The sequence below is a fragment of the Macrobrachium nipponense genome, chromosome 29 (assembly GCF_015104395.2).
Source record: "Macrobrachium nipponense isolate FS-2020 chromosome 29, ASM1510439v2, whole genome shotgun sequence".
Lineage (NCBI taxonomy): Eukaryota > Metazoa > Arthropoda > Malacostraca > Decapoda > Palaemonidae > Macrobrachium > Macrobrachium nipponense.
This window is the reverse complement of record NC_061092.1, coordinates 30,255,663-30,280,739: the sequence shown is the minus strand read 5'-3', so window position 1 is coordinate 30,280,739 and position 25,077 is coordinate 30,255,663. Positions and strand designations below refer to the sequence as shown.

Sequence of the window (25,077 nt, the reverse complement as noted above, 5' to 3'; positions counted from 1 at the left end):
CAGAGTCTGCTGCATACCTCGTTGATGCAGGGTCTACTCCGTCGTGAGAACCTGTCTTTCTCTGCTGAGGAGATCCACCCTGACGTTCTTCTCTCCTTCTATAAAGCGAGTTAGAAGAGTAATGTTCCTCTCCTTCGCCCACAATAAGAGATCCTTTGCTGCCTCGTAAAAGGAGTCCGAACGAGTGCCTCCTGCTTGTTTATGTAGGCCAAACGCCGTGGTGTTGTCTGCGTTGACCTGAACTACTTTGATCTTGCCATAGACTAGAGATCCCGTCATTCCCTAGTGTTGCACCCCACCCCACGTCCGATGCGTCTGAATGCAACACTATGGTCGGGGTTCTTCTGTTGAAGTTCGAAACCTTCTTGTAGCTTGTTGGTGTCGTGCCACCAAACTCAACTGATTGTTCTGGAACAACCTATTGAGTCCCACAACGTAAACCGTACTGAATCGGGCGCTCTGACAACTGCCTACTGACAGCGTTTCGGTAATGAGGCAAGTTGTCCAAGCATCCGAGCAAGTCACGTGATCTCTTAAGGCATGTGCCCAATAAGCGAAAGTCAATTGCCCTCTGGAGACCGAGGTTCTTAATGGCAAGACATTCTCATAGTAGTTGAATCTCAGCTAAAAACGAAAACAACATTATGTTCAATTGAAGACGAAGGTGGAAAGTGAATGCAAACTACGTCTTCACAGCCGAATCGAGAGAAGGATTCTCAAGGTTCTGAAACTGTGCTTATAAAGGACTGAAAACGCTAACAGCTATTTCATTGCTGTAAGGTGAGGGATTGTAGTTGTAATGAAAGCGGGGCGGTTTCCAGTAATGAAAAACAGGGAAGTACTACTTCTCATGGGCTGATTATTTGGAAGTAGAGCTGGCAAGGTCGGGGAGCAGGCGATGTCTTCCGTATATATCTGTCATTCCGGTGAACAAGTAAACAAACAATTGCACCTCTCCGAATAAGAGATATTTTTGACAACAAACTCAGATGTCTGAAGAAATAATTCCGCATTATCGCAATGCGATGCAGCGTGAGACTAGTAAAGACTTCTGTTACCGTGCGGTAAACATAAAGATGAAAGATTCCAGAATATATATCTGTTGCAAATTCTCGCAATATTCAAGGGATGCAGATGTCATTCATGTATGCGAGAATCCCCGTTAATCAGAGACGTGAGTCCGATATTGTTGGACAGAGAAAAGGTTCGTTAGTCAATCCTTGTATGGGAGAGACACATAATCCGACAATGCATCTCGGAGAGCCAGCTGGAACTAGGTTGTCTTGCTGTAGTCCCCTACTCAGTGGTTCTTGCTCACTCGCTATCCTGAGTTGCCAGGTTATCCATTCTTCGAAGGAATGCGTTCGGCTAGAATAATCGAGCGTTAAAAAAAAAAGGATCTATTATGCTCGAGCAACTTATATTTAAAACGAAAACGGATTTCAGTAAAAACAAAAAAACTGAGGTGGTGGTGTCGTGACCATACATAAGTATCTGTAAAAATCGAAACTGGTAACTCCTGGGAAGATGCAGACAGTCCCGAATTGCAGTTCCATTAGGATACTAGCCGTCTCGGTCACAAACCGTAGAATTAACTACGGTATGTGACTAACCCCCGGACAATTCAACTGCTTAACAGAATCATGTGTCGAGGGTAATATACGTCGTGTATTTGTAGGTTTCTGTACAACGAATTCCATCCTAAATTCTTTTCCCTTAGAGGAATGAGAATAAGGATTGGAAATCTACACCCTTCCTTCTCTTATTCAAGAGAGTGAAGGAGAAGTTTTCCCCTAAGGAAAACTTCAATAGTGAAAAAACAGAAACCCGAAGACGAAAGTTCAAGTCAAACTGGATATTCGCGTTCGTTCTTCTGTATTCCAGGGTTGGTCGTCTACTGAGAGGTATCCTTACTTCAGTAGCAGTTCTTCTTACAAACGCTAGAAATTCCAGGAATTCGAGCATTCGGCGAGGTTCCCGATTATCATGAAAACCATTATCGGGGATTTAGATATAAAGTCCTGCGTTGCCTTTTGGGCTAAGGCAGAGGAGACCTCATTCTTGAAGGAGGAAGATTTCTGGGGTCTACCCTTCATAAACTGTGAGGGCGGGCTCCGAGGTACAGCCTGCTGAAAAATATTCGGATATAAGTCCGCCAATACCGCAAGTAATCTTTTCAGATCGCCGCATGAAGAGTTTCTTGCGTCTCCTCCTCTGATATCTCATCCAGGTATTGGCGTATTCTCCGATTGTTCGAAGCGAGAGTGGGGGAATCACGCGCATCGTCTTACTTGCGTGCGTCATGCATGCGTCCAACCTGCTGCGAGGGAGCATGCTGCGTGCGTCCTGCGTGCGTCCAGCCTGTTGCGAGGGAGCGTCACGATCCTTGTCATTTCCCGTCACACGTCCGGTAAGCTGCGAGGGAGCCTGGTTTGTTCGTGCGTCATGCTTGCGTCTGCTTCGTCACGGGTGTATGGTTGCTGTGAGTGTCTAAGAGCGCTGCAACCTGCAACGAGTCTTCGTCTTGCCTTCTGTTAGCGTCACGCTGTGCTAACTGCGGTTTTATCTTGTTGGTTTTAATCGGTCGCGCTTCACCTGCTAGTCCATGCGACTTGTAGACATCACCGAGACGTAATGGACTGCTGAAGCTTTGACAAGAAAGCTGCTTGCGGTACCTCTTGCTGTTGGGGAATAACTGAAGGCGGCACTGCCCGCCCATCTACCGCTTCGGAGACACTAGTAGTGATCTTCTGTCGACAAGGTGGAGACGCTCCATGAGACACCTCCCAGTCTGGGGGAGGGGGAGAAGCATGCACCGATGTAAAGCAAACTACTTCTTCCGAAGAGCTGTGCGTTATGCTCTCCTCCAATTACTGCACGACGGTTGCTGTAAACGCTACGGGGGACTTGGGTCTCTTGATTCTACGGGTTGAACGCCACCGCGTCGAGGTCTTGCGTCATCAGACGAAGACGCAAGCACCGAAAGTCTCTTCGTCCGATATTTCCTTACCTCCTGCCAAAGGGGACGGCCGCCTGTGCGACATCTTGCCTCTTATATTGGCAGGAGAGCAAGTATCCGAACACTTCCTCATCTCACCTTTCCTGTGGCGAGGGAGAGCGTCCTGGGATGCGTCAGCAGGATCGCTCGAGGGGACGCCCGCTCGCTTTTTAACATCTCTCACCTCCCTTCGCCGGTCGACATTCCTTCTCCCAGGGTTGGGGAGCATGGAGAGGTCTAGGACTAGGAGCGTGGACAGACACGAACGGGCGCACCTCCACTACACTAACACTGTCACCAAATTTGCGATGCAAACTACGCACTGTCTATTCAGTCCCCTTTCCGAAGAAAGGTGATTGTATTAACACGCAAGCCGAACTAGCCGCAAAAACATTCATAGTCGGCTAACTTATCTACGACTCCTCAGGTGGGTCTGGTACTCTTAACTTAGGGCTAGGCTCAGGAATATTAATATTAGACAGGTTAGACAAGCTTGACTATCAGAAGAACTAGCTAATAGAACACAATACGATCTAGTTCTTCTAATTAAAATCTAATTGCATCTTATAGTAAACATACTTTTCATTATTTCTCAGAGAACGTTACACACTCATCCAATCTGCTAACAAATGTACATATCTGCTTCCTGCATTTGTTAACTATTGTATGAGGATCAAGAGTTGTATGGAAGCCGGGACTCGAAACCCTTAACTACAGAGTCGGCCATCTTGAATTCAGAAAACAAGAAAAATTGTAGAAGTCGGAAACTGACCAACTGAAACTTATTCGTGTGTAAAACAAATTAAGGATAATCTGATATCAGCGAAAGCCATTAAGTAACAAAAAAGTAAGCAATGGGTACTTCACCAATTGTAGTAAAAGCAAACCCAAACAAAGAAGAGCGAATTTCCAACGTGTTGCTCGAACGACGGCAGGGAATTTCTGAGGATAAATGGGAATGGTTCCAGATACCTACTAGAGGGAGCACAGATATGATCACCTGACCGTCTATCGGCGATAGCCGCGAATTTTGAATTTCTGCCGTGCGCGCGACGAATCGGCGGGATTAAGCTATATATATGTAACTACCAGGGAAGTTAGATATTTAAAAAGGTTCGTTACTATTATCGATCATAAGAAAATTCTCAAGCAGGCATATTTAAGCGAAACATAATTCGCTACATGCAGAAGCTGAGTTGGTGTTGTTGTAACAATACCTTCAAGCATTGTCCTTACACCGGAAACTCCTGGAAGTTTGCAGGAAGGACCGATTAAATACACTTAAAATAACAGTCCTTTCGGTTGCCATCTGTAGAGGTAACCACGATATGCGTATATGACTTGAACTTTACATTAGTAATATGACGCGAAGATAAAATAACCTTAAGTATGCAGTCACTTGAACATCTAATTCTCTACTACATTCTTTCCTCTCGACGGAAGAGAGAGAGAATGGAAATCGACTGTCTTCATTCTTTTTGCCAAGAAAAGGAATAATATTATTCAAATGGAAATCCTCAAGTGAGAACCGAAGATCGAAAAGGAAAGTTCAAGCTTCTTATGATATTTGACATAAGACTTCATGGACGTAGTCTATAAGTCTTTTTCCTGGATGAGCCTCTGACTAATGAATGAGAGCTCTTTCGAAATTTTGTTACTTATCCGCTTATGCGATAAAATGTTATTAAGAACCTTGTCAATGAGAACTAACCCAATTGCATGACGGAAAGTAATCCAGGAATTCGAGCATATAGCCTTCCCGATTCCCGCAGAAATCGAGGAAGGGGGTCAGGATTCCTGATTGAGGACTGGGCTTACGACAGGAAGGACCTTAATGTTCCCCTTCGGCAGCGCAATCCCGAAAGCAGACGAGGCCGTTTTATGACACCGAAATCTGCTTACAGTTTTCCTGGAATTCATCAAGTGATGGATTCTATTGAACGCTCCCTTCGTAGAAAGCGAAGTAGACATCTTGACGAGACCAAACTCCTTCCTCTACTTCGACGACGCCCTCTTGAAGAGCGTTCTTGCAGGAATCCTGCCGCACGTCTTGATGCGTAGGACGCCTATCGTTCTGAAGAACGTCCTGGTAAGTGCTCTACCGAGCGTCATGACGTGTAGGATGCGCCGAGCGTCTTCAGCGTCCTCGCTAGCGTCCTGGCGAGCGTCCTCGCTAGCGTCCTGCGAGCGTCCAGTATGTAGACATCGAGCGTCTTCCAAAAAAGCTTATCAATGTTTATGACGTCGAGCGTCTTCTGAAAGGCCACCCGAAAAGCGTCCTGGAGAGCCGCACACTGCCCTCCTTAAAGTGTGAGAGCACTATAGGAAACGTAAGGCTATCGTCTCCAAGACGGCCTTAAAGACTTTCGTTACCTTCTAACAAAGACGGTGGCCGCCTGTGCAACATTTTGCGTCTTAGTAATGCAAATGAACATATCCAGACACGCGCTCAAAAAAGGAACGCCGAGCGTTCCGAAAGGCAATCGTCGCGAGGTGCTTGACCGAACGTCCTGATTGCATTCTTGAGCGTCTTGAAGAGCGTCCGGAATAGAAGAGCGACGAACATCAAGGGAAGCGTCATAGTGAATGACGTGCGTCAACACGAGTAACTTGAGAGGCTTCCTGGCGAGGGGAGAGCCGCTCATGAAACGCGAGCGTCCTAAGCATAAGTACGGTGATCGTCATCATGGACGAGTCTTAAGGACGTTCGCCACTCTTGACAAAAACGACGGCCGGCTGTGCGACATCTTGCGTCTTTGTCACGCTCATCGACACTGCAGAAGGGCATTTAAAAGGACGCCTGTGTGTTCTTGGGTATGAGGAATTCTTTGCCCTTCTCCTGTCGAAAACTAGGATAGTCTGTCCAGTGTCATCTCTGTCCGCTGACAGAGCGTCCCTTAGGGACGAGTAGATGCGTCTTGGCGAGCTGTTTTTGACTATGCAAATCAGCTTGCCGGACGTCAATCTTATGAGCTTGAACAATATCCCGTTTCGTAGTAAAGCGAACGTCACATAACGTATACATAGCGCCATGAGGGGAGGAGGAAAACCTTAGCCGATGACAATAAGACCTCCTTGGAGCGTCCACCAAATTTGGCGAAATCTCCTTGAGAAGAAGACGGTGCTTTCAATCCTGTTTCTTCTCCTGTTTCGTACCAGATCCAGCTCTCCCTTTCAGTCTAGATGGAGGAAGTGCAAAACGAAGTCTTCCCTTTAACCTTCCTTGAATCCATCCAATCCTGGACTCTCTTAAACGCTCTCTTCGCAGAGAGCGAAGTGGCCATCTTAACGAAGCCAGGGGCCTTCCTGGCCTTTCGATGAGGCAAATTGTGAAGGTGGAGTGTCTTGGAAAGCAAAGAAAACAATCCTTGCTACAAGAGTAAAGACGTTCCTTCCTCTCGATAGAGCTTTGAATGTCTCGAAAGGCATCCTTGTGGGTCCTGCCTTAATTGACATTTTTAATCTCTTGACCAAGACGACAGCCGCCTGTGCGACATTTTGCGTCTTTGTCACGCTTATCGATATTAAGTCAAGCCGAAGGGACGCCAGATCGATGTGGGTTCCCCGTAACCCTCCTTCGGCTTTCGACATGCCCTCTCCCTAGTCCTGGGAGTCCGACAGAGGTCCAGGCCTAGAGGCGTTATGGGGCGGATCTGACGTTCCCTCCTGACGAGAGAGAGGACGTGAAGCGTCCTCTTCTCTAAGCTTCTTAGAGCGCGAGTCCTTCCGAGAGCTCCAACCTTGCGGGGAGGACGCCTCGGAGGACGAAAAGCAATCTTTCATGATTCGTGCACGTGCACGATCTTTGGCAGCCTTATCCTGCCGAAGGGACGCCAGATCGGTGGGGGGTTCCCGTAACCCTCCTTCGGTTTTTTCAACTTGCCCCCTCCCTGGTCCTGGGAGTCCGACAGAGGTTTAGACCTAGAGGCGTTATAGGACCGATCTGACGCCCCCTCCACAACACTAGGGGCAAAATCAACATCACTACACTCACAACACTGATTGGAGAGCGAGCACTTTTTCAAGCTTACTTGATGTAATCCACAATAATAGAAATGGGGCATTACTTCTCCATCAGAACTTCCTCTAGGCCCGTAAGCCATACCACAGGGTTAGGCAAAATAAAGTCTACTGGAGGTTAGTAGGTTCATTATCCTAACTTCTGTGTGGATTGAAGGGGAAGACTCCTGATTCATCACGCTCTAATTTGCGTACATACGAATCATACGTCTCTTTCGGAATCAGTCAACATTACACTAATTACATTGATCTCTCAACAAAGAAAACATGTAAACGTCATGTATACTAAACGAGTGTCTACCGAAGGTTTCGGTAGCCTCCCCTTACCCGTTGCAGACAACAAAATCTGAAACTAGGCTAACTAGATTCAGACATCATATGCAATGAAAAAATTTTAATTAATTTATGATAGCGTATGCCTAGCCACAAATCCAAGTCAATCATTCAAAAAACTAAGTAGGATACTTAAGCGGCTAATGAAGTTTCAAAATCCTAGGCGGAGGTAATGGAAACAGGTGTTTTCAACTACCGCGACAGAGAAAATCCGAATAGAAAAATGGGAATGATTCCTGATATCCCCGCCTCCCAAGCGGCGGAAATGGGTACTAACCACCTGGCCGCCCACTGCGTGTGCCGGGAGTTTTGAAATTCTGTCGGACTTCGGAGAATACAGCTATATATATATCTGACAGGTAAGTTTCATGAACAAAATTATGAATAGAAAATGGGAATGGTTCCTGATACCCGCCTCCCAGCGGCGGGAATGGGTACTAACCACCTGGCCGACCACTGCGTGTGTCGGAAGTTTTTAAAATTCTGTCGGACTTCAGAAAATACAGCTATATGTATATATCTGACAGGTAAGTTTCATGAACAAATTTAGGATTCTCTCAACTGCCCTCATCAAAGAAAGCCAACGAGTTTTAGAATGAGAGAGAACTGATGCATATTGAACACCAACAAGGTCGCAGAATTCTTTCAGTTTCTCAGTTCGAACAGTGTAAATACTAAAGTATGAAAACACTTTAACAACAATTACTTCAACATCAATAGACAAGACATTGGCAGCGGTATGTGCAGCATTGTGGAGAATATGGGCTGGGCATCCTACACCTTCCATCGAGTCACTCATGCTTTCCTTGACTTTCGAAAAGACATTATTTGTGCCTTTAACGCTAAACGTCCACCCAAAATTAGGATATTAGAGTTATCGCCCACCCAAAAGCTACACAATTTTTAACTCCCAGGTCCCTAATTGCGATGAGGTCTCTCCGTGCAGAAGTTTGAATAAATTGTTTCCTAAGGGTCCTCATTTGGGAAGGGATTTTACTCGCCAATAATTTTATCTGCAAGCCATTCTTCCGTGAAAAATATTCTACAATCAACGGAAATATTTTCTCAGCATTATGGTTACTTGCATCTGTAGATATGCTATAAAAATGAAGTTTTTATTGTAAAACTAATATTGTAATACCTACCTGAACACCTGAACTAGCCCTGGTCACTTACCAGCCCGAACCATCATTTATTAAAAATTTACCAAATCTTTGGTTAAAATAAACGATCAGTGTTGCCAATCTAAGGCAAACACCCCTCGTTACCTAGTTACCAGCCCACCGCTAGTAGCCCTGCCTCACGGGCCGGTCACCCCATGCCCTCTCACGTCAATCATAACTCCCAATAACTCTGTATGAGAGGGGAGGAGGGTGGGAATCATTCAGGTGTTCAGGTAGGTATTACAATATTAGTTTTACAATAAAAACTTCATATTGCAATACACCCCCTGAACACCTGAACTAGCCCGATTAACAACATTAATTTGGAGGTGGGGAATCAAATCTGCCCGGCCCTCCACTGTACTAGTTGTCAGTCAATATAATTGAGTACGCGAGTCAGTCTCAAGTTCATTTGTCACTCGTCCAAGCTAATCTCCCATGTGTGGCCTTTTAGGCCTGCCATGTGTGGAGGGAAAAACTCCCTGCACCTCTACCCTAAGGTCAAAACTCATTGAGTGCGGAAGGGATACACCTGTTCCTCTCAGCTGGCTATGTGCCTCACTGAGTAGAGGAAAAACTGAAGACCTCCCATGTGGCTCTCGGGCCTCTCAGTATGGAGGGAATCTTGAAGACCTCCCATGTGGCTCTCGGCCTCTCATGTATGGAGGGAATCTGAAAGACCTCCCATGTGGCTCTCGGCCTCTCATGTATGGAGGGAAACTGAAGACCTCCCATGTGGCCTTAGGCCTCTCATGTACGGAGGAGACAACGGTGTCGTCGATCGTAGTGATGTCCTCTCTTGTAGTGTTGTACCTGCCTGTGTGTACTCTGCCTGGTTGGCACTTGGAAGAATACCCTCAGATAGACCCAGACATGTTCTTTCCTATCTTTCCTAATACTTAAAATCCTCTTTGTGATATATCATATCATGAATACCTTCTACTATTCGATATCCGCTCCCTACTCTAATACTAACTCAGACAGCAAGATTGTTGGGTTTAAAAATAGAATTTAGGCCAAAGGCCGAGTATTGGGACCTATGAGGTCAGTCAGCGCTGAAGGGAAATTGAGAAAGTTTGAAAAGGTGTGAAAGGAAGAAAAACCTCTGTTGCACAATGAGTCCAGTGTTAGGAGAGCGTGGAAAATAGGATGAGAGAATATGGAGAGAATATGAAATCAGAAAAGTGAGAGAGGAGCGAGAGAGAGAGGAGAGAGAGAGAGAGAGAGAGAGAGAAGAGAGAAAACACAATCGTCTAGGATAAAGAGAGAATATAAAATTTCAGGAAAAGAGAGAGAGATAAATCAGGGAAAAGAGAGAGAGATAAAATCAGGGAAAAAAGAGAGAGAGAGAGAGAAAATTACGGATCGTCTAATATCTCCACCTCTCCGCAAAATTTCAGCAAGTTAAAAAGGGTATTATCTTAACGATAAAACATCTTATAACTCCGTACAGCTATGAACAACCGAACGAGAACTTGTTGCTAATGCGATCGACTCCTATAACACATTAATTTATTGTATTGATCAGGGCGTGTGACAGTAATCGAATCCGATAGCAACATCCGTTATTGTATTCATCCGCGTAGGACGGTAATTACTGTAATCATGTTATAAATGCAGCTGAAGCTAATAAGGCAAAATTACGTTCATCAGCAACCTGGACAGAAGTCCCGAGCTTATGTATGAATTCCAACGCAGACCGTGGTAAAGAAACTAATAGCATGAAAGAGCTCATACTGTTGTTTTCACACAGACAAAGGATTAATAACGTATAGAAAGTGTAAGGTTCGTAATACCTATGAAAACGAGTGAAAACGAACGGAATCCTAAATTTAACGCCATCTAAAAACCCGAGGGAAAAACTAGCTTCCAATGAGACGTATCAGTCAAATTTAATTTTGGTCTTAAATTACATCGTAAGACGAACAGTATGACTTCGTTACATAAGTTAAGTATCCAGATATTCATTAATATGCTAACTAAGGACAAAAACATTAGCCGAGACCAAGTGATATGGTTGAATCTGAAGCCAAGGAGAAAAAAAAAAAGATAGACCTAGCCGGCATCCTTGTCTGTCTAAACCACACCTCCCTACAATAGTGCTGTTTGACGACAAGCTAGTGTAATTGTAATTTAATTGAAAAGTAATAAAATATTTAAAGGTAATTAAATTAACTTTATTAGGCCTAATATTAATTTCAGTTGTCATTGTAATTTGATAATACGACTGGTAATAATATGTAACTGTAATTGACATACCTCAATGCAAATACTGACGGCAATAGTCCTTGTTTCAAAACGTAATGAAGACGTCATACATACAAAATTCCTTATATCTGACATCTGATTATATGCCCCAAGATAGATACGTCATTGACTATATTAAATGTCAACATGAGTTGAAGACACGTCTCCTTTAAGACGTTTGTACAAACTTGGCATAAGTGAGAGTGTTGTTACGTTAGTCATTTTAGTCAATCAGGAGAGAATGAGATGGATACGGCGACGCAAACCCGTATTCGTCATCCGCTGATTCCAGCGTGAATGACTGCCGAGTTTAGTGTTTATACTACGCCAATATGATGATACACATAATACAAATTATAATGCTTTAGTCGGACAGAATCCGATCTCATTCTGTTCGATTACATTCATATTAATTATCCTCAGATCGGATTCTCGTTCGTTTTCAATTACACCTGTATTAAATTATCCGAAGTCAGAATGCCTTAAGCCTACAGCGTTAGCCAATATAAAAATAACTACCGATATGTTGTACAGCGAATACTTTAGGTTAGGCTAGGCTACTGATATGCATACGATATATCATCGTGAACACTAGGCTAACCGTAGTTAATTTTATTCGATTTCTCTTCATACTGAATATCGTAAGTCAATATGCATTGAACGGAGAATTAGTTGATATAAACAATTATCGTATCGTATACGTAGAGGAAAGTAACCTTAAAGACGAAGGAGCATATCTGAAAGACCAACCCTGGCCTAAAAGCTTCTGATGCAAGGAACTCGAACGCAGGAAAATCCTAAAGATGCTCTAAGGACACTGTGCCTCTAAAAACTACTACTTTTAATAGAAAACCGACCCGAGAAGCCTGCACTTCTCTTCCTAAACTAAACACTATGTAGCCTATTATCCCTACTCGTCTATATCTGACCTAAGTTTTTATCATCCTGAGAACTTACACATCGAGGGAAGGGGAATCTGCTGCCAACACTGCCTGCTCCGCGCCGAGACGCGGATCCTGCCCGTGGGCTTGCGGATCCCCATAACCCCCAGCACCGGTTAGGGCTGATTCTGGAACAGGCAGGGGAGCTGGAAAAGAACGATTAGTAATTTCAGTATCCCTATTGCTCGATCTATCCTCACATAATCTTGACCTAAAATCGGTAACAGAGATGTCATCGGGGGAAGGGGAATCTGCTGCCAACACTGCCTGCTCCGCGCCAGGGGGGACGGCGGATCCTGCCCGTGGGCTTGCGGATCCCCATAACCCCCAGCACCGGTTAGGGCTCTGATTCTGGAACAGGCAGGGGACTGGAACAACAGAACGATTAGTAATTTCAGTTATTATCCCTATTGCTCGATCTATCCATCCTCGGCATAATCTTGACATAAAATCGGTAACAGATGTTTCCATACTCGATGTCAGCGTACTCTCAAGTCTCTTAAAGAGCACTGTCTCTAAGTCTTTATCTTGATCTACGTTAGTCTCTTCCTGCCTACAGTTACTTCTTAATACGAGACCTTTCCTATGTTTGAGATACCCTAACATCTGGTCCAAAGACCACTCCTGACATTCCAAACATCTGGTCTTTACATTATATTGAACAGGCCTACAATTTACGCATAAGGAATGACTATCGTGTCATAGGGTACTCATCCTCTTCTTGCATTGTTGGCAAAGACGATACGTTGTTGAACTTCCGCTCGTCGTTTTCTGTGATGTCGTGGCCGAGGATGCAGTAGTCGTTGTCGTAGCCTGTGTCGTTTCTTCCTTTGCAGAATCAATGTCTAATGACAAGGTATTAAGAGCAATCCAACCGTTATCCAAAGGGATGCGTAATTCGTCACCAAATTCAATCAAATCAAAGGTGCAAATGAAGGCCGGGCAAGACCAAAAAGGAGTTCGCTGTGGATACATCTGTACTCCACCGCGAACGATAAGTGATTGACGTGAGAGGGCAGGTGTGACCGGCCCGTGAGGCAGGGCTACTAGCGGTGGGCTGGTAACTAGGTAACGAGGGTGTTTGCCAGGAGATTGGCAACACTGATCGTTTATTTTAACCAAAGATTTGGTAAATTTTTAATAAATGATGGTTCGGGCTGGTAAGTGACCAGGGCTAGTTCAGGTGTTCAGGGGGTGTATTGCAATAGAAGAATTATTTATATCTTTAACAACTTCGGCAATGCTATGTGGAGCCAGAACGTTTTAAATTATTGCAAAACATTTTGTCCTAGCACTAGAAAATTTGCTTGCAATTTTGGAATCAGGAAATACTGTTGGCAGTAGTACATTCATGCAATCATTTGAACTGAATGACTGATGATGGCAAACAGTATGAAAGGTCATGGCAACTTCTGCTGCTATTATCTTAGTTTCTTCAACTGTGTTTTTCTTGATCAAGAAAATGACATTTTTATAATAATATAAAGTTTCACTTATACTTACCCGGTGGTTACATATAGCTGTCGTCTCCTGACGTCACGGCAGAATTTGAAATTCGCGGTAGCGCTAATGGTTTGACAGGTGATCCCTCTACTCCCGCCCTCTACCGGGTACCGGGAACCATTCCAACAATAAATCAGAAGTTTCATGCCTACCTGTCCATATGAGGGGAGGAGGGCGGGCTTCGTTATGTAACCACCGGGTAAGTATAAGTGAAACTTTATATTATTATAAAAATGTCATTTTCACTTATATAACTTACCCGGTGGTTACATATAGCTGATTGACACATTTAGGTGGTGGGACAATGGCAGCTAAAATAACTGTTGGAATTATCCGAAGATATAGGTTCCTTACCTTTAAAGACCGCTGACTCAGTGGTTACTGCCTCTGTAGTCTGCTGGCCTTTATTGTACCGACAGGATATATAGATCCGTGCGTCGGACACAATAATAAGTACTTGCCGTTGAGGACGTGACCGTAACGGACAAGACTATAATGCCCCTGCTCAGGGCGCAGTACAAATCACCACAAAATACAATGAAAAACGAGGGATCACCACAACCGTTTAAGAAATACACCAGACATTAAAAGACTGAAAGATACTCAAAAAACTCCCTGTATCTTCAGACAACCTTAAAAATACAAAAAACATAATCAAGGAGAAAAGTTAGTGAGGATGGGATACATCCTTCTCTCCCTCACCCAATACCGTGTCAGTCACAATGAATGGCCCCAATGTACTGCAATTTTCATATGTGGTTTTGCAAATCTGTCAGATAATGAGATGCGAAGACAGAATTGCTTCTCCAATATGTGATTTAATAAGTCTTTCAAAGACAGATTACGTCTAAAGGCCATAGACGTAGACACTGCTCTATAATTTCATGAGCTTTGACTTTAAACACTTTGATATCTGAGTCCTGACATTGTCCGTGTGCCTCAGAAATCAAACTCCTTAAAAAGAAGGAGAGCGCATTTTTAGAAAGAGGACGAGAAGGATCTTTCACTGAACACCACAGGTTATCACTCTTACCTCTTATACCTTTGGTCCTTTGCACATAATGTCTAAGTGCTCTCACTGGACAGAGAAGACATTCAGGCTCATTAGGCCCCACTAACTCTGAAATGTTCTTTATAGAGAAAGAACGAGGCCAAGGACGTGAGGGATTTTCATTCTTAGCCAAAAACCCCAGCATTGATGAGCAAATGGCATTGCCCTTAGCGAATCCAACTCTCTTATCAATAGCATGCAGCTCACTGATTCTTCTAGCTGATGCTAAAGCACAAAGAAAAAGGGTCTTCCTGGTCAGATCTCTAAAAGAACTAGAGGAGATCGGTTCGAATCTATCTGACATCAGCCATTTAAGAACTACATCCAGGTTCCAAGCTACTGTTCTTGACTCCTTTGTCTTGGTCGTATACAAAGGAACGAATCAGGTCTGAGAGGTCTTGATTATTAGAAATGTCTAATCCTTGATGTCTGAACACAGAAGACAACATAGCTCTATAACCCCTAATCGTCTGGGTAGAAAGCTTCTTCTTCTCACGAAGAAAAAGAAGGAAGTTAGCTAACTGAGCTATAGAGGTCTTAGAAGACGAAATTCCTTCTTCTTTGCACCAAGCTCTGAATTGGACCCACTTAGCTTGGTACACTCGATCAGAGGATTCTCTTCTGGGTCTAGCAATAGCCCTTGAAGCTCTCTTTGAAAATCCTCTCTTTCTGAGGAGAATGCTCGACAGTCTGAAGGCGACTAGTCGAAGAGCGGACAAGTTGTGATGGAACCTGCATGGAAAGTGGGGCTGTCTGAGTAGATCCTTCCTTAACGGTAACTCTCTCGGAAAGTCGTCAACAGCAGTAGTAGATCCGGAAACCATTCCCTGGCCGGCCAAAAGGGGCTATCAGAGTCATCCTGACGTTCTGATGACCTCTGAACTTTGCCAGAACTAATCTTAGCATTTTGAAAGGTGGAAAGGCATACAGATCCAGATTTGACCAGTCCAGAAGCATGGCATCCACTGTAAACGCCTCCTCGTCTGGAACTGGGGAGCAATACAGTGGTAGACAGGCTGTCTTGTTTTTTGTGGCGAAGAGATCCAACTGAGGACATCCCCAAATCCCCCAAAGCTTCTTGCATATTTGAGGATGTAAAAACGTCCACTCTTGTGGAGGACCTTGTCCTCTCCTGCTGAGAATGTCTGCCTTTACATTCTTCGAGGCCTTGAATAAATCTTGTGCTCAAGACAACCTTGTTCTCTTTCGCCCAAATGAGTAGGTCTCTCGCCGCCTTGCACAGAGAGAACGAGTGTGTCCCCCCCTGTTTTTTGATGTAAGAGAGAGCCGTGGTGTTGTCTGCTTGAACCAGCACTACTTTCCCTCTTACCTCTGTCTTGAAGTGCATTAGAGCCAAATGAATCGCCTTCAACTCTTTTAGATTTATGTGCCAAGCTTTTCTGATGATCTGCCAAGACCCGACACTTCCTTTCTCCCCCAGAGTAGCTCCCCACCCTTTGTCCGATGCGTCTGACAAAAGCGTAAGGTTGGGGCTCAACTGGCTTAGAGACAAGCCTTCCTCTAGCCTTCCTTCTGATTTCCACCAAAGTAGGTCCTGTTTGATTCCTTCCGAGATGGGGAACACGAAGGAGTCTGGGAACTTCTTCCTTTGCCACTTCTGCTTCAAGTAAAATTGAAGTGGTCTCATGTTGAGCCTTGGGTGCCCAGACTTACAAAATTGCTCTATTGAAGCCAAGGTTCCTAAAAGGCTCATCCACTGATTCGCCGAGCAAGTTTGTCTGACGAGAAATTCGTCTATTTTGTTCAGGCAAGAGTCGATCCTTTGGCGAGGACGGAAAAGCCTGAAAAAAGACAAACTGCAATTCAGTTCTCACTCCTAAATAAACTATCTCCTGAGAAGGAGTGAGACATGACTTTTCTTTGTTTACTAACAAACCTAGGCTTTCCGTCATCCTTAAAAGTTTTTGTAGGTCCTCCACACACTTCTGTCTGGACCTTGCCCTGAGAAGCCAATCGTCTAGATACATGGATATTCGTATCCCGTCTAGATGAAGCCACTTTGCTACTGACGACAGAACTCTGGTGAACACTTGTGGAGCTGTTGACAGGCCGAAGCAGAGGGCCCTGAAATGATAAATGCGGCCCTGGAACACGAATCTCAGGAATCTTCTCGATTCCGAATGAATCGGAATATGAAAATAAGCGTCCCGAAGGTCTATGGAAACCATCCAATCTCCAGGATGAAGAGCTGCTAATACCGATTGGGTCGTTTCCATAGAAAACTTCGTCTTCAGGACAAAGACGTTCAGGGCACTGACGTCCAACACCGGTCTCCAACCCCCCGTGGCCTTCTTTACCAGGAAAAGGCGATTGTAAAATCCTGTTTCCTGCGGAGAGTTGGTCCACTAACTCTATGGCCCTCTTTGCCAGTAAGGCGAGAACTTCTTGATGGAGGGCAGCAAATTTTTCGGAGTTCTCCGAGTAGGCTGACAAATTCACAGGAAATTCTGTGAGGGGGGTGCTTGATGAACGGAATGGTGTATCCTTCCTTCAGGACCTGGACCGTCCAAGGATCCGCTCCGAGATGAAACCAGGTCTGCCAGAAAAGGTGTAATCTGGCTCCTACTGCTGTGTGGAGGACTACGGGCCTACTTTTTGATGGAAGAGGGAGTGGTTTTAGAAGAGGCTCTACCTCTCCCACGAAACCTGGAGGAAGATCGAACGGGAGCTCTCCCTCGAAATGGTTTAGGGGCTTCCGCTGGAGGGAGCACTCCGAGAAGCAGAAAGAACCGGAGCTATCTTCCTGGGCTTCTTCACTGACTGTGTTAAAAGATCCTGGGTCCGCTTTCTGTGTTAAAGATTGAGCGATCTCGCTCACAATCTCTTGCGGAAATAGGTGTTTCTTGTCCAAAGGAGAGAAGAGCAAGGCAGACTTCTGGTTCGATGAAACCCCTTTCGACAAGAAGGAGCACCAAAGCTGTCTCTTCTTCAACACTCCAGAGGCGAAAATGGCAGCGAGCTCCGAAGCTCCATCACAGATGCCTTTATCGATACAATCCAGTACCGAGGCAAAATCCTTCAACTGCTCCTCCGAAAGTCCAAATGACTTGACTTTCCTGGCCAGCGAAGCAATGGCCCAATCCAGGAAGCTAACAACTTCGAAAACACGGAAAACACTCTTGCAAAGATGCTCCAGTTTCATTTGTGTTGGAAAAGAAAATCTTAGCAGTATTAAGGGCTGCTCTGGCGCGGGAAGAGTCCACGAGACTAGAAAAGTCTCCCTGAGCGGAGGCAGTCACACCCAGGGAAAAAACTTCTCGCATGTCATACCAGACACGGCTCCTTGACGAAAGTCTCGAAGGGGGGAAGACAAAAAACATTTTTCCCCTGTTCCCTCTTCTCCAAAAGCCAAGCGTTAACTTTCTTGATAGCTTTCTTAGCCGAAATCGAGAGGACGAGACGCGTGAACGAGGACGAGGAGTCAGGCTTACTGTCCCTTTTCCTTTTCCACTGCGAACTAGGAGAAACTGGAACGGAAGGCGCAAAAGAATCTCCAAAGTTGTCAACGAAGGATCGTAAAAGGAGTTTATACCCCGACAAATGCTTGTCTTTTTCTGTAAGTCCTTCTCTTTCTTCCTCCAAATCCGAAGCTTCCTTCGACGAAACTGGCGAACATTCCATCGGAAGAGGAATCCTATTCGGCGAAGTCACACCCTGACGCGTCCGAGGAGGGTGTGAGAAAGCAGGAGAAGACGTCTGAGCCTGTACTGAGACGTATCCGGGCGGCTGCGTTGGCGGCTGAGCTGGCGGCCTCGCTGGCGGCTGAGCTGGCGCTCGAGCGAGAGCCTGACGTGGCGCCATAGACGGAGTCAGGAAAGGAGTCCGACCAGGCGCCTGAAGTGTCGTCTGAAGAGGAGTCACATGGAGAGTCTGAGCCTGAAGAGGCGACTGCAAAGGAGACCTGCGAAGAGGACTGCACAGTATCTGCGGAAGATGTAAGGCGGTCGGGAGCACATTCGGGGACGAAAGAGACTTGCCAAAAAGCTCCAAGATACTGCCTAACTTGGCATTCATCTGTTCAAACAACCGAAGGTTGAGGATCCACCGACGTAGAAGGCGCGGGAGGTGTAGAAGGATGATCCACAAACACGTCTGGAATGGGGCCGCAAGGAGTTATCGCTTGAGGAGGCTCTGGAGAAGGCTCCGAAGGAGTGTGCGTGTTCGGCTTCTCCACTTCTATGAGAGAAGGGCGATAAATCGAAACCGCCGCGGAGAAAAAGCTTCAGGCTCCTCCCAAAAACTACAAGAAGGTTCGGCAGCCGCCACCTTCTTGGGAACCGCAGCAGGCGAAACATCGCGCGACCTTTTCAGCGGTCTAGAAGTCTTATTACGCCAACCTCTATAAGAGGAAACATCTGAACTAGAGTCACTTGACGAAAAACACTTCCTCGCAACACCTTTCCAATGGTGAGCGACAGCATCCTGGGATACGGCTACAGGATTGCTTGAGGGGGCGGCTGCTCGGGAGCAGGTCCCGCTCGCCTCCCTTCGGTTTTCGGCATGCCTCCTCCCAGGATCTGGGGAGTTTGACAGGGGCCCTAGACCTAGGAGAACGAACGGGCCGAACAACCACCTCCTCCACTACACTTGCACTAAGTAATTTATCACACTTAACTACCACTTCTTGCACTGTCTCACCCATTTTCTGCATAGTGGTGAGGAAAGAGACAAATTTCGAGTCCATATCGGCTCGTAATACTGACACGGGATCGGGATCGGGAGATACAGATTCGAGAGGGCAGGAGCAACCACTACGGGGTTAATAGGAACAGGATTAATAGAATTCAGAGGAATATCCTGGCTACTCACTAACTTAGAAGAAGATCTCTGTGAAGCCTTTCTGATTCTATCTTTTTCTAACTTTCTCATATACTTTCCCAGTGCCTTCCACTCCTGAGATGTTAGAGCTTACATTCTTCACACGTATTCTCAAAAGAACATTCACGTCCCCTACAACTAACACAAGTAGAATGAGGATCAAGTGAAGCTTTAAGAAGTCTAGTCTTACACCCACTACTACACACCCTATACTGAACAGAGCCGGTGTCAGACATCGTGAAGAATTCAAAATAATTCCTAAAAAGGACAACAATATCAAAACCAAAATAACTATAGCGCTAGCAAAAAGATCAGTAAACTCAAGGTACATCACCAAAAGGAGAAAACCAAGATGATCAATTCCAAATTCCAACCAGCAGAGGAACCGTGTTACCGGTTCCGACGGCAGGAAACTTCTGATTTATTGTTGGAATGGTTCCCGGTACCCGGTAGAGGGCGGGAGTAGAGGGATCACCTGTCAAACCATTAGCGCTACCGCGAATGTCAAATTCTGCCGTGACGTCAGGAGACGACAGCTATATGTAACCACCGGGTAAGTTATATAAGTGAAATTTGTTATTTTATCATCTTTTGAAGTGGAGGAAACGTTTTGTTTGTGCTCTGTGGTTTCTATGTGCCTCTTGATATCATTCTTCCCGCCATGTTCAATAGTGAAATTGAAATGGCATAATCGACAGTTTGCTTCATAACAATTCCTGCCTTGTTTGATAAATGTCCATTTGCTGAAATATTCATCTAGAAACTTACATTTACGTTTTGACATCTTGTTTTAAAGATGAAAAAGGTAGGCCGTAGCAAACAGTAACGACACACACACTTGAATGAGAGGCTAGGGTAAAAAACTGCATGGTACAGGGGTGGACCATGTACGATCAATGTGTACAACCCCAAGAAAAGTACATTATAACACGTCCTGACACCGGAGTAGAGGTCTTTAGCTTCGTTTCTCACCAACAAGAAGTCGCGTCTGATGCCCATCTCCGATGTCAGGACGTGTTATAATGTACTTTTTTGGGGGTTGTACACATTGATCGTACATGGTCCACCCCTGTACCATGCGGTTTTTTACCCTAATACAGTACTGATGCAGGAGTGCAACTCGCCGGACTGCAGCCAAGCAACCGAACAAGTTGCAAATGCGATTGACTGCGTCAGTCGTCGCGTAACTTTTAGCAGCATTGCTGATTCGTTGGGTTATTCAAATTATGTTTTCATCAATATAATTTCAACTGAAAACCATTACTTAATTTATTTTATAATGTAATGATCTTTATTTGATTTATTCATTTATTATTAGTCTATTTCATTATTTATTTTTTTTATGATGAACGAAATCTGGGACAAAAGGCCGTCCCGGGAGGGTCTATCCGGGACTCAGGACAAAATAATAAAATTCGGGACATGTCCCGCGAAATCGAGATGTTTGGCAACCCTAATCATGGGGGTAGTGTGCACTGCGTTGGCCACACTTTTCATTACCCTCTGTTTACTAAATCTTAAAATATGGCCTTATTTTCTAACTTTGGAAAAAATACTTACTTTGAAAGAGGAGTAGAGGTCTTGAGCTCCTGCTTTCACACCAACAACTCATGGCTGACGACCATCTACAGTGTCAAGACGTGTTTAAGTACTTTTTCGGTGGGTGGCCAAAAACGCGGTAGTCAGTGAGTTGGCCAGTCCAGTCGGTTGTTTACCCTACCTACCTATGACCCGTACCTAACCAAAATTAGGTATAGGTACTAGCCTAGCCTAGTAGGCTACTAGCTATACTACCTAATTAGCTAGGTTAGATACCTTAACCCGACCAAAACCTAAAAGGCCATAGGTACCCTAACCTGCCAGATCCCTATGCGAGTTATAGTCTTAGGTAACACCTGAGGTAGTACCTACCTACTAGGTAGTAGGTAGTAGGTATACTTAGGTAGTAGCTACTAGTAGCTTCCTTAGGTACCCTAGCTATTCTTGCCCCAACATTTAAATTTCCAACCTGGTAGGCCTACTGCGCAGTATAGTACGCCTATTTCGAACAAAAAACAATTAGAATTACCTTTGCACATCTGATATTCATCTTGGACGTTGTTTTTAAATCCAAAATAAAGAAAATAACCAACACTTAATTACGTGGACGACCAGGCATGAGTTTCTTCTGGACCGGACCTAAACAATAGTAGTAGTAGTAGTAGTAATGACATGACATAGGATGTCAGGTCACTCACGTTACCTACATACTATGCAACGGCACTCAATTATTTTGCTAAAAGGAGCACTTATGCATGAAAGCAAACTAAACACTGAAAGAAACAATGCTAAAACTAGGAAATGGATATAGAAATACTATATATATTAGGTGTATATACATAAATGTATTTAAGCTCTGAGAGAAAACTGGAACTAGTAGTAATCATAGATCGCTTTGAAATGAAATAGAAGGGAATTTAAACAAATCGATTTATACGAATGAGCCAAAAAAGGAAATAAAACTGTATGAAAATGAATCACATAAAATCTAGGGTGATGTAGAAAGGACATGTTATGAATAAGTAAAATCAACTTAATGAACAGACATTATATATATATATATATATATGATATATATATAGATATATATATATATATATATATATAGAGTATAAAGCCAATGGCAAAAATACACAGCATTGAGAACACCCATAATCAATTGAGAAATTTAAAATCTTGGAAAACACTAGATCTTTAAAATTGCCACAAAAATATCTTAAGTATGTGAATAAGATATGTTCTGAATGCATCGTAATTACACTTACGTTTAAAAAAAATTCCTTATAGGATCATTCCTAACATATTAAATTTTCTTTCTCTTTTTTTTTCATGAGATAAAACAGAACTCGTGATGAAAAATTTCTTATTCTGGAAAGATTTTAGAAGGAAATAGAGATGATGATTTATTTTAAATTGGAATGAAATTAATCAATGGGAACCAATAAAGCTAGGCTGATCTAAATAAAGGGAAGAAATCATATTGTGAATCAAGCAACGATTAATCAAGAACTTTTCCGTGAGTCGGTAAAAAGTGGGTGGGAGCGTACAGGTAGCCCAGAGGGTTCAAAGGGTTAATTAATGAATAAACTCCAAGAATGATATGTATTAAAAAGAGAAATATCAGTGAATATGTAGAACCAATAACTGTTATATTGTTGTAAATTTCCAAAGGGCATGCGACTGGAAAAGTGATGAAATTTAAGACATACCGTTGGTATAGAAACAATCTCAGATATTGACACCAAGGACAATATAAATAATGAATGGCAGGCAGATGAAGAAAAACAACGAACTAGAGAAACGTGTAACTGAACTCTTGTTGTTATTATCATTATCATTATTAGTCCACTTAATGATGTAAAATTATGGGTGAACATACAATACAAGAATAAACCTATGTAAATACAGGATTTTTTTCGCCTTTTTTCGGATGATAGATTGATATTATTACAAAGATTTGAGGAAGCAAAAACAGCAGTATAATAATTAGTAGAAACAACTGCATCCTGTGGACTTTGGATTAACAAGCAAAAAGCATTTTAAGAGTTTGCAAATAAAAGGAACAGGTTCGGGTTAAGACAAAGCAGTTGATAAAAGATCACAAACAACAGGAATTAACATCTTCACAATTCGAACTGGATGCAGCAGAATATAAAGAATTAAACCATTTTGTAAACCCATGGCTGCGTCTTCATTCTTACACCTAAGAGAATTTCTTGAATGCTGTGAAGAAATTCAAAGTATTTACAGGATAGATAATCAAGTTTAAATAAGAATCTTTGACATGCCAGTAGGCTGTAATACAAGGCCCATAGAATAAACGATCTTCTGAATGCATAAATAACGCGAAAAATGAAAATGAATTTTAATATTTCTGACTTTAGTGCCTAATTTGTTATAGAAGTACACAAACCCAAGATAAAGGACTGAAAAATTAGTGAGTGTTTAAATAATGCACTAAAAATGGCCCAGAAGTAACCTGATTATGCGAGAAGAACCATTAAGTGAAATTTGTTTTTCTATTTTGATTTTGCTATACTGCATACGCACTTTAATATAAACTTTAAAGTCAAAGTTGCTTGTTTTAAATTTTCCTCCTTCTTCAGGTGACGAACGCCAGCCTTTAACATCCCCTCCCAATAACCTTAGACCCTACACAACGCTGTTCATGGCTGAGGATTGCGTCTGCTATCATCTTCAGGATGTCCTTGTGACGTGAATGCCAGTCTGGTGACCGTTTAAACTTGAGCCCTTAAACTCGTTCACGTTCCGTTGCAGTACTGACGTGTAGAATATTTAAGTACAAATTGCCTTACATTATTTAGTATATGCAAAGCATCCGTCTATCATGAACCACGAAAGAAAATTAAGTAAATTTTATTTTTAGATGTTACACAGTGTTACTATGGTCAATGCTGAAGATATATTGCACAGAATATATTATAATAATGATATTGGAGGAAATAAAGTGTGGAAAGAGTAAACAACAATTAATATCAAATCAGTGGAAATAGATTACACAGAGATATAATTACTATGGTAAGCAAATCATGAGTGCATGGGTCCATGCACATCTTAATATTGTAAAGATCAATTACCAAATACAGTGAAACAGGATATTAATTTCTACGTAAACATAACCTTCATGCAGGAATATTTAGGCATAGCTACACTAAGACTGTATAAGGGTAATTACTTAATCAATGTACCTGCTTACACGATCCATTAAAATGTTACCGAATAATATCGATAAAATTGCAAGGCTTGTGTCATGAGTCAACCATTTAATAATGAATAAATTCTCGCGTGATATGGCACTCCCGTCCTCCTAATGAGAGCCAATTGGCTAGGCCTACCTATTTGAGACAGAATCGATTTTTATTAAAAAAAAAATGCTATGAGGTGCATCGCAAGGAAGAACATATTAGAACTTAATATTTCAGGGATCTCCTCGATTCATACAAAGATCTTGGAAGAATCTGGAAAAATAAACGTGGGCATTTACATGACACAAACGTTGTTTAACAAGATGTCCCATGAACTAAAAAGATATAAAGATGGAGATTCATGTTTATTATTGTACAAGTTACAATTAGCAAGAAAAAATGAAGAAACTACTAGCAATAAAAGGACAATCTCATAAAAATGTTATCATCTTGATTGGCAAAACAAGGGCCTCTAAAATTAAGATTGGGAGACAGAGATAATAAAAGAAATACAAGCTACTTGATACAAGCGTAGTTTTGCTACCTGCCTGACCCGTGCAAGTAAGAGCTTGCGTAGGCACAGGGCCAGTAGGGCAGTAATATCAACAAGACTTATCTAACATATCGCAATTACACTTTTTTTTTTTTTTTTTTTTTTTTTTTTTTTTTTTTTTTTTTTTTTTTTAGTCGCATGGGAGATATTACTGGGGTTGTTAATTGGGACAAATTTTCCCACTAAAATAGATTTGCATCTGCACCATCTGTTTCCAAACAAACCCAAGAATCAGATGTTTCAAAATTAAGGATACAATTCACTATTTAAATCAGCATTTGAAATGGCGTCAGACACCAAAAGCTGTGTACTGTAGCCATGGCATCTCATTAAAGAAACATTGATCATCAGAATAATGAGTTTTTGTAATGGAGAGTATTTCAAACACAAAATTACCATAGGTTTATATATTGACTTTATATGACAGTGATTACTGACCCTCGTAAAACCTATTAATTCAGTGGTTACAATGATATTAGAAATCATTGTCCGAACAGTACGACTGACTCCATCTTCTGACTACCTCAGAATCGATTAGATGAAAGTTAAAGCTGAGTAACTGTCAGTAAAACAAGATTGTCTTATTCATGTATTGTCATTGAAAATTTATTATTTAATAAAAAAAATTACACTTAGCGGTTAATTGTTTCTTCAAAAGCGAAAATGACGTACAGCGCGTTCGAA

At 43.0% G+C, this 25,077-nt stretch overlaps 1 protein-coding gene across 2 annotated transcripts in view; it reads right to left on the bottom strand.

Annotated features, from left to right (window-relative positions):
• Window positions 1–21,322, bottom strand: part of LOC135206223 (N-alpha-acetyltransferase 10-like) — a 43,980-nt gene extending 22,658 nt beyond the window's left edge. The window contains exon 1 of one of the 2 annotated variants that reach the window (XM_064237571.1): window positions 21,164–21,322. In XM_064237571.1, coding sequence (XP_064093641.1) covers window positions 21,164–21,184 — 21 coding nt within the window. In that variant the 5' untranslated portion in view covers window positions 21,185–21,322. Of the gene's footprint in view, window positions 1–11,718; window positions 11,759–21,163 lie in introns of those variants that run through there. The other variant, XM_064237572.1, reaches the window with a different exon arrangement.
• Between the last annotated feature and the right edge of the window lie 3,755 nt (window positions 21,323–25,077).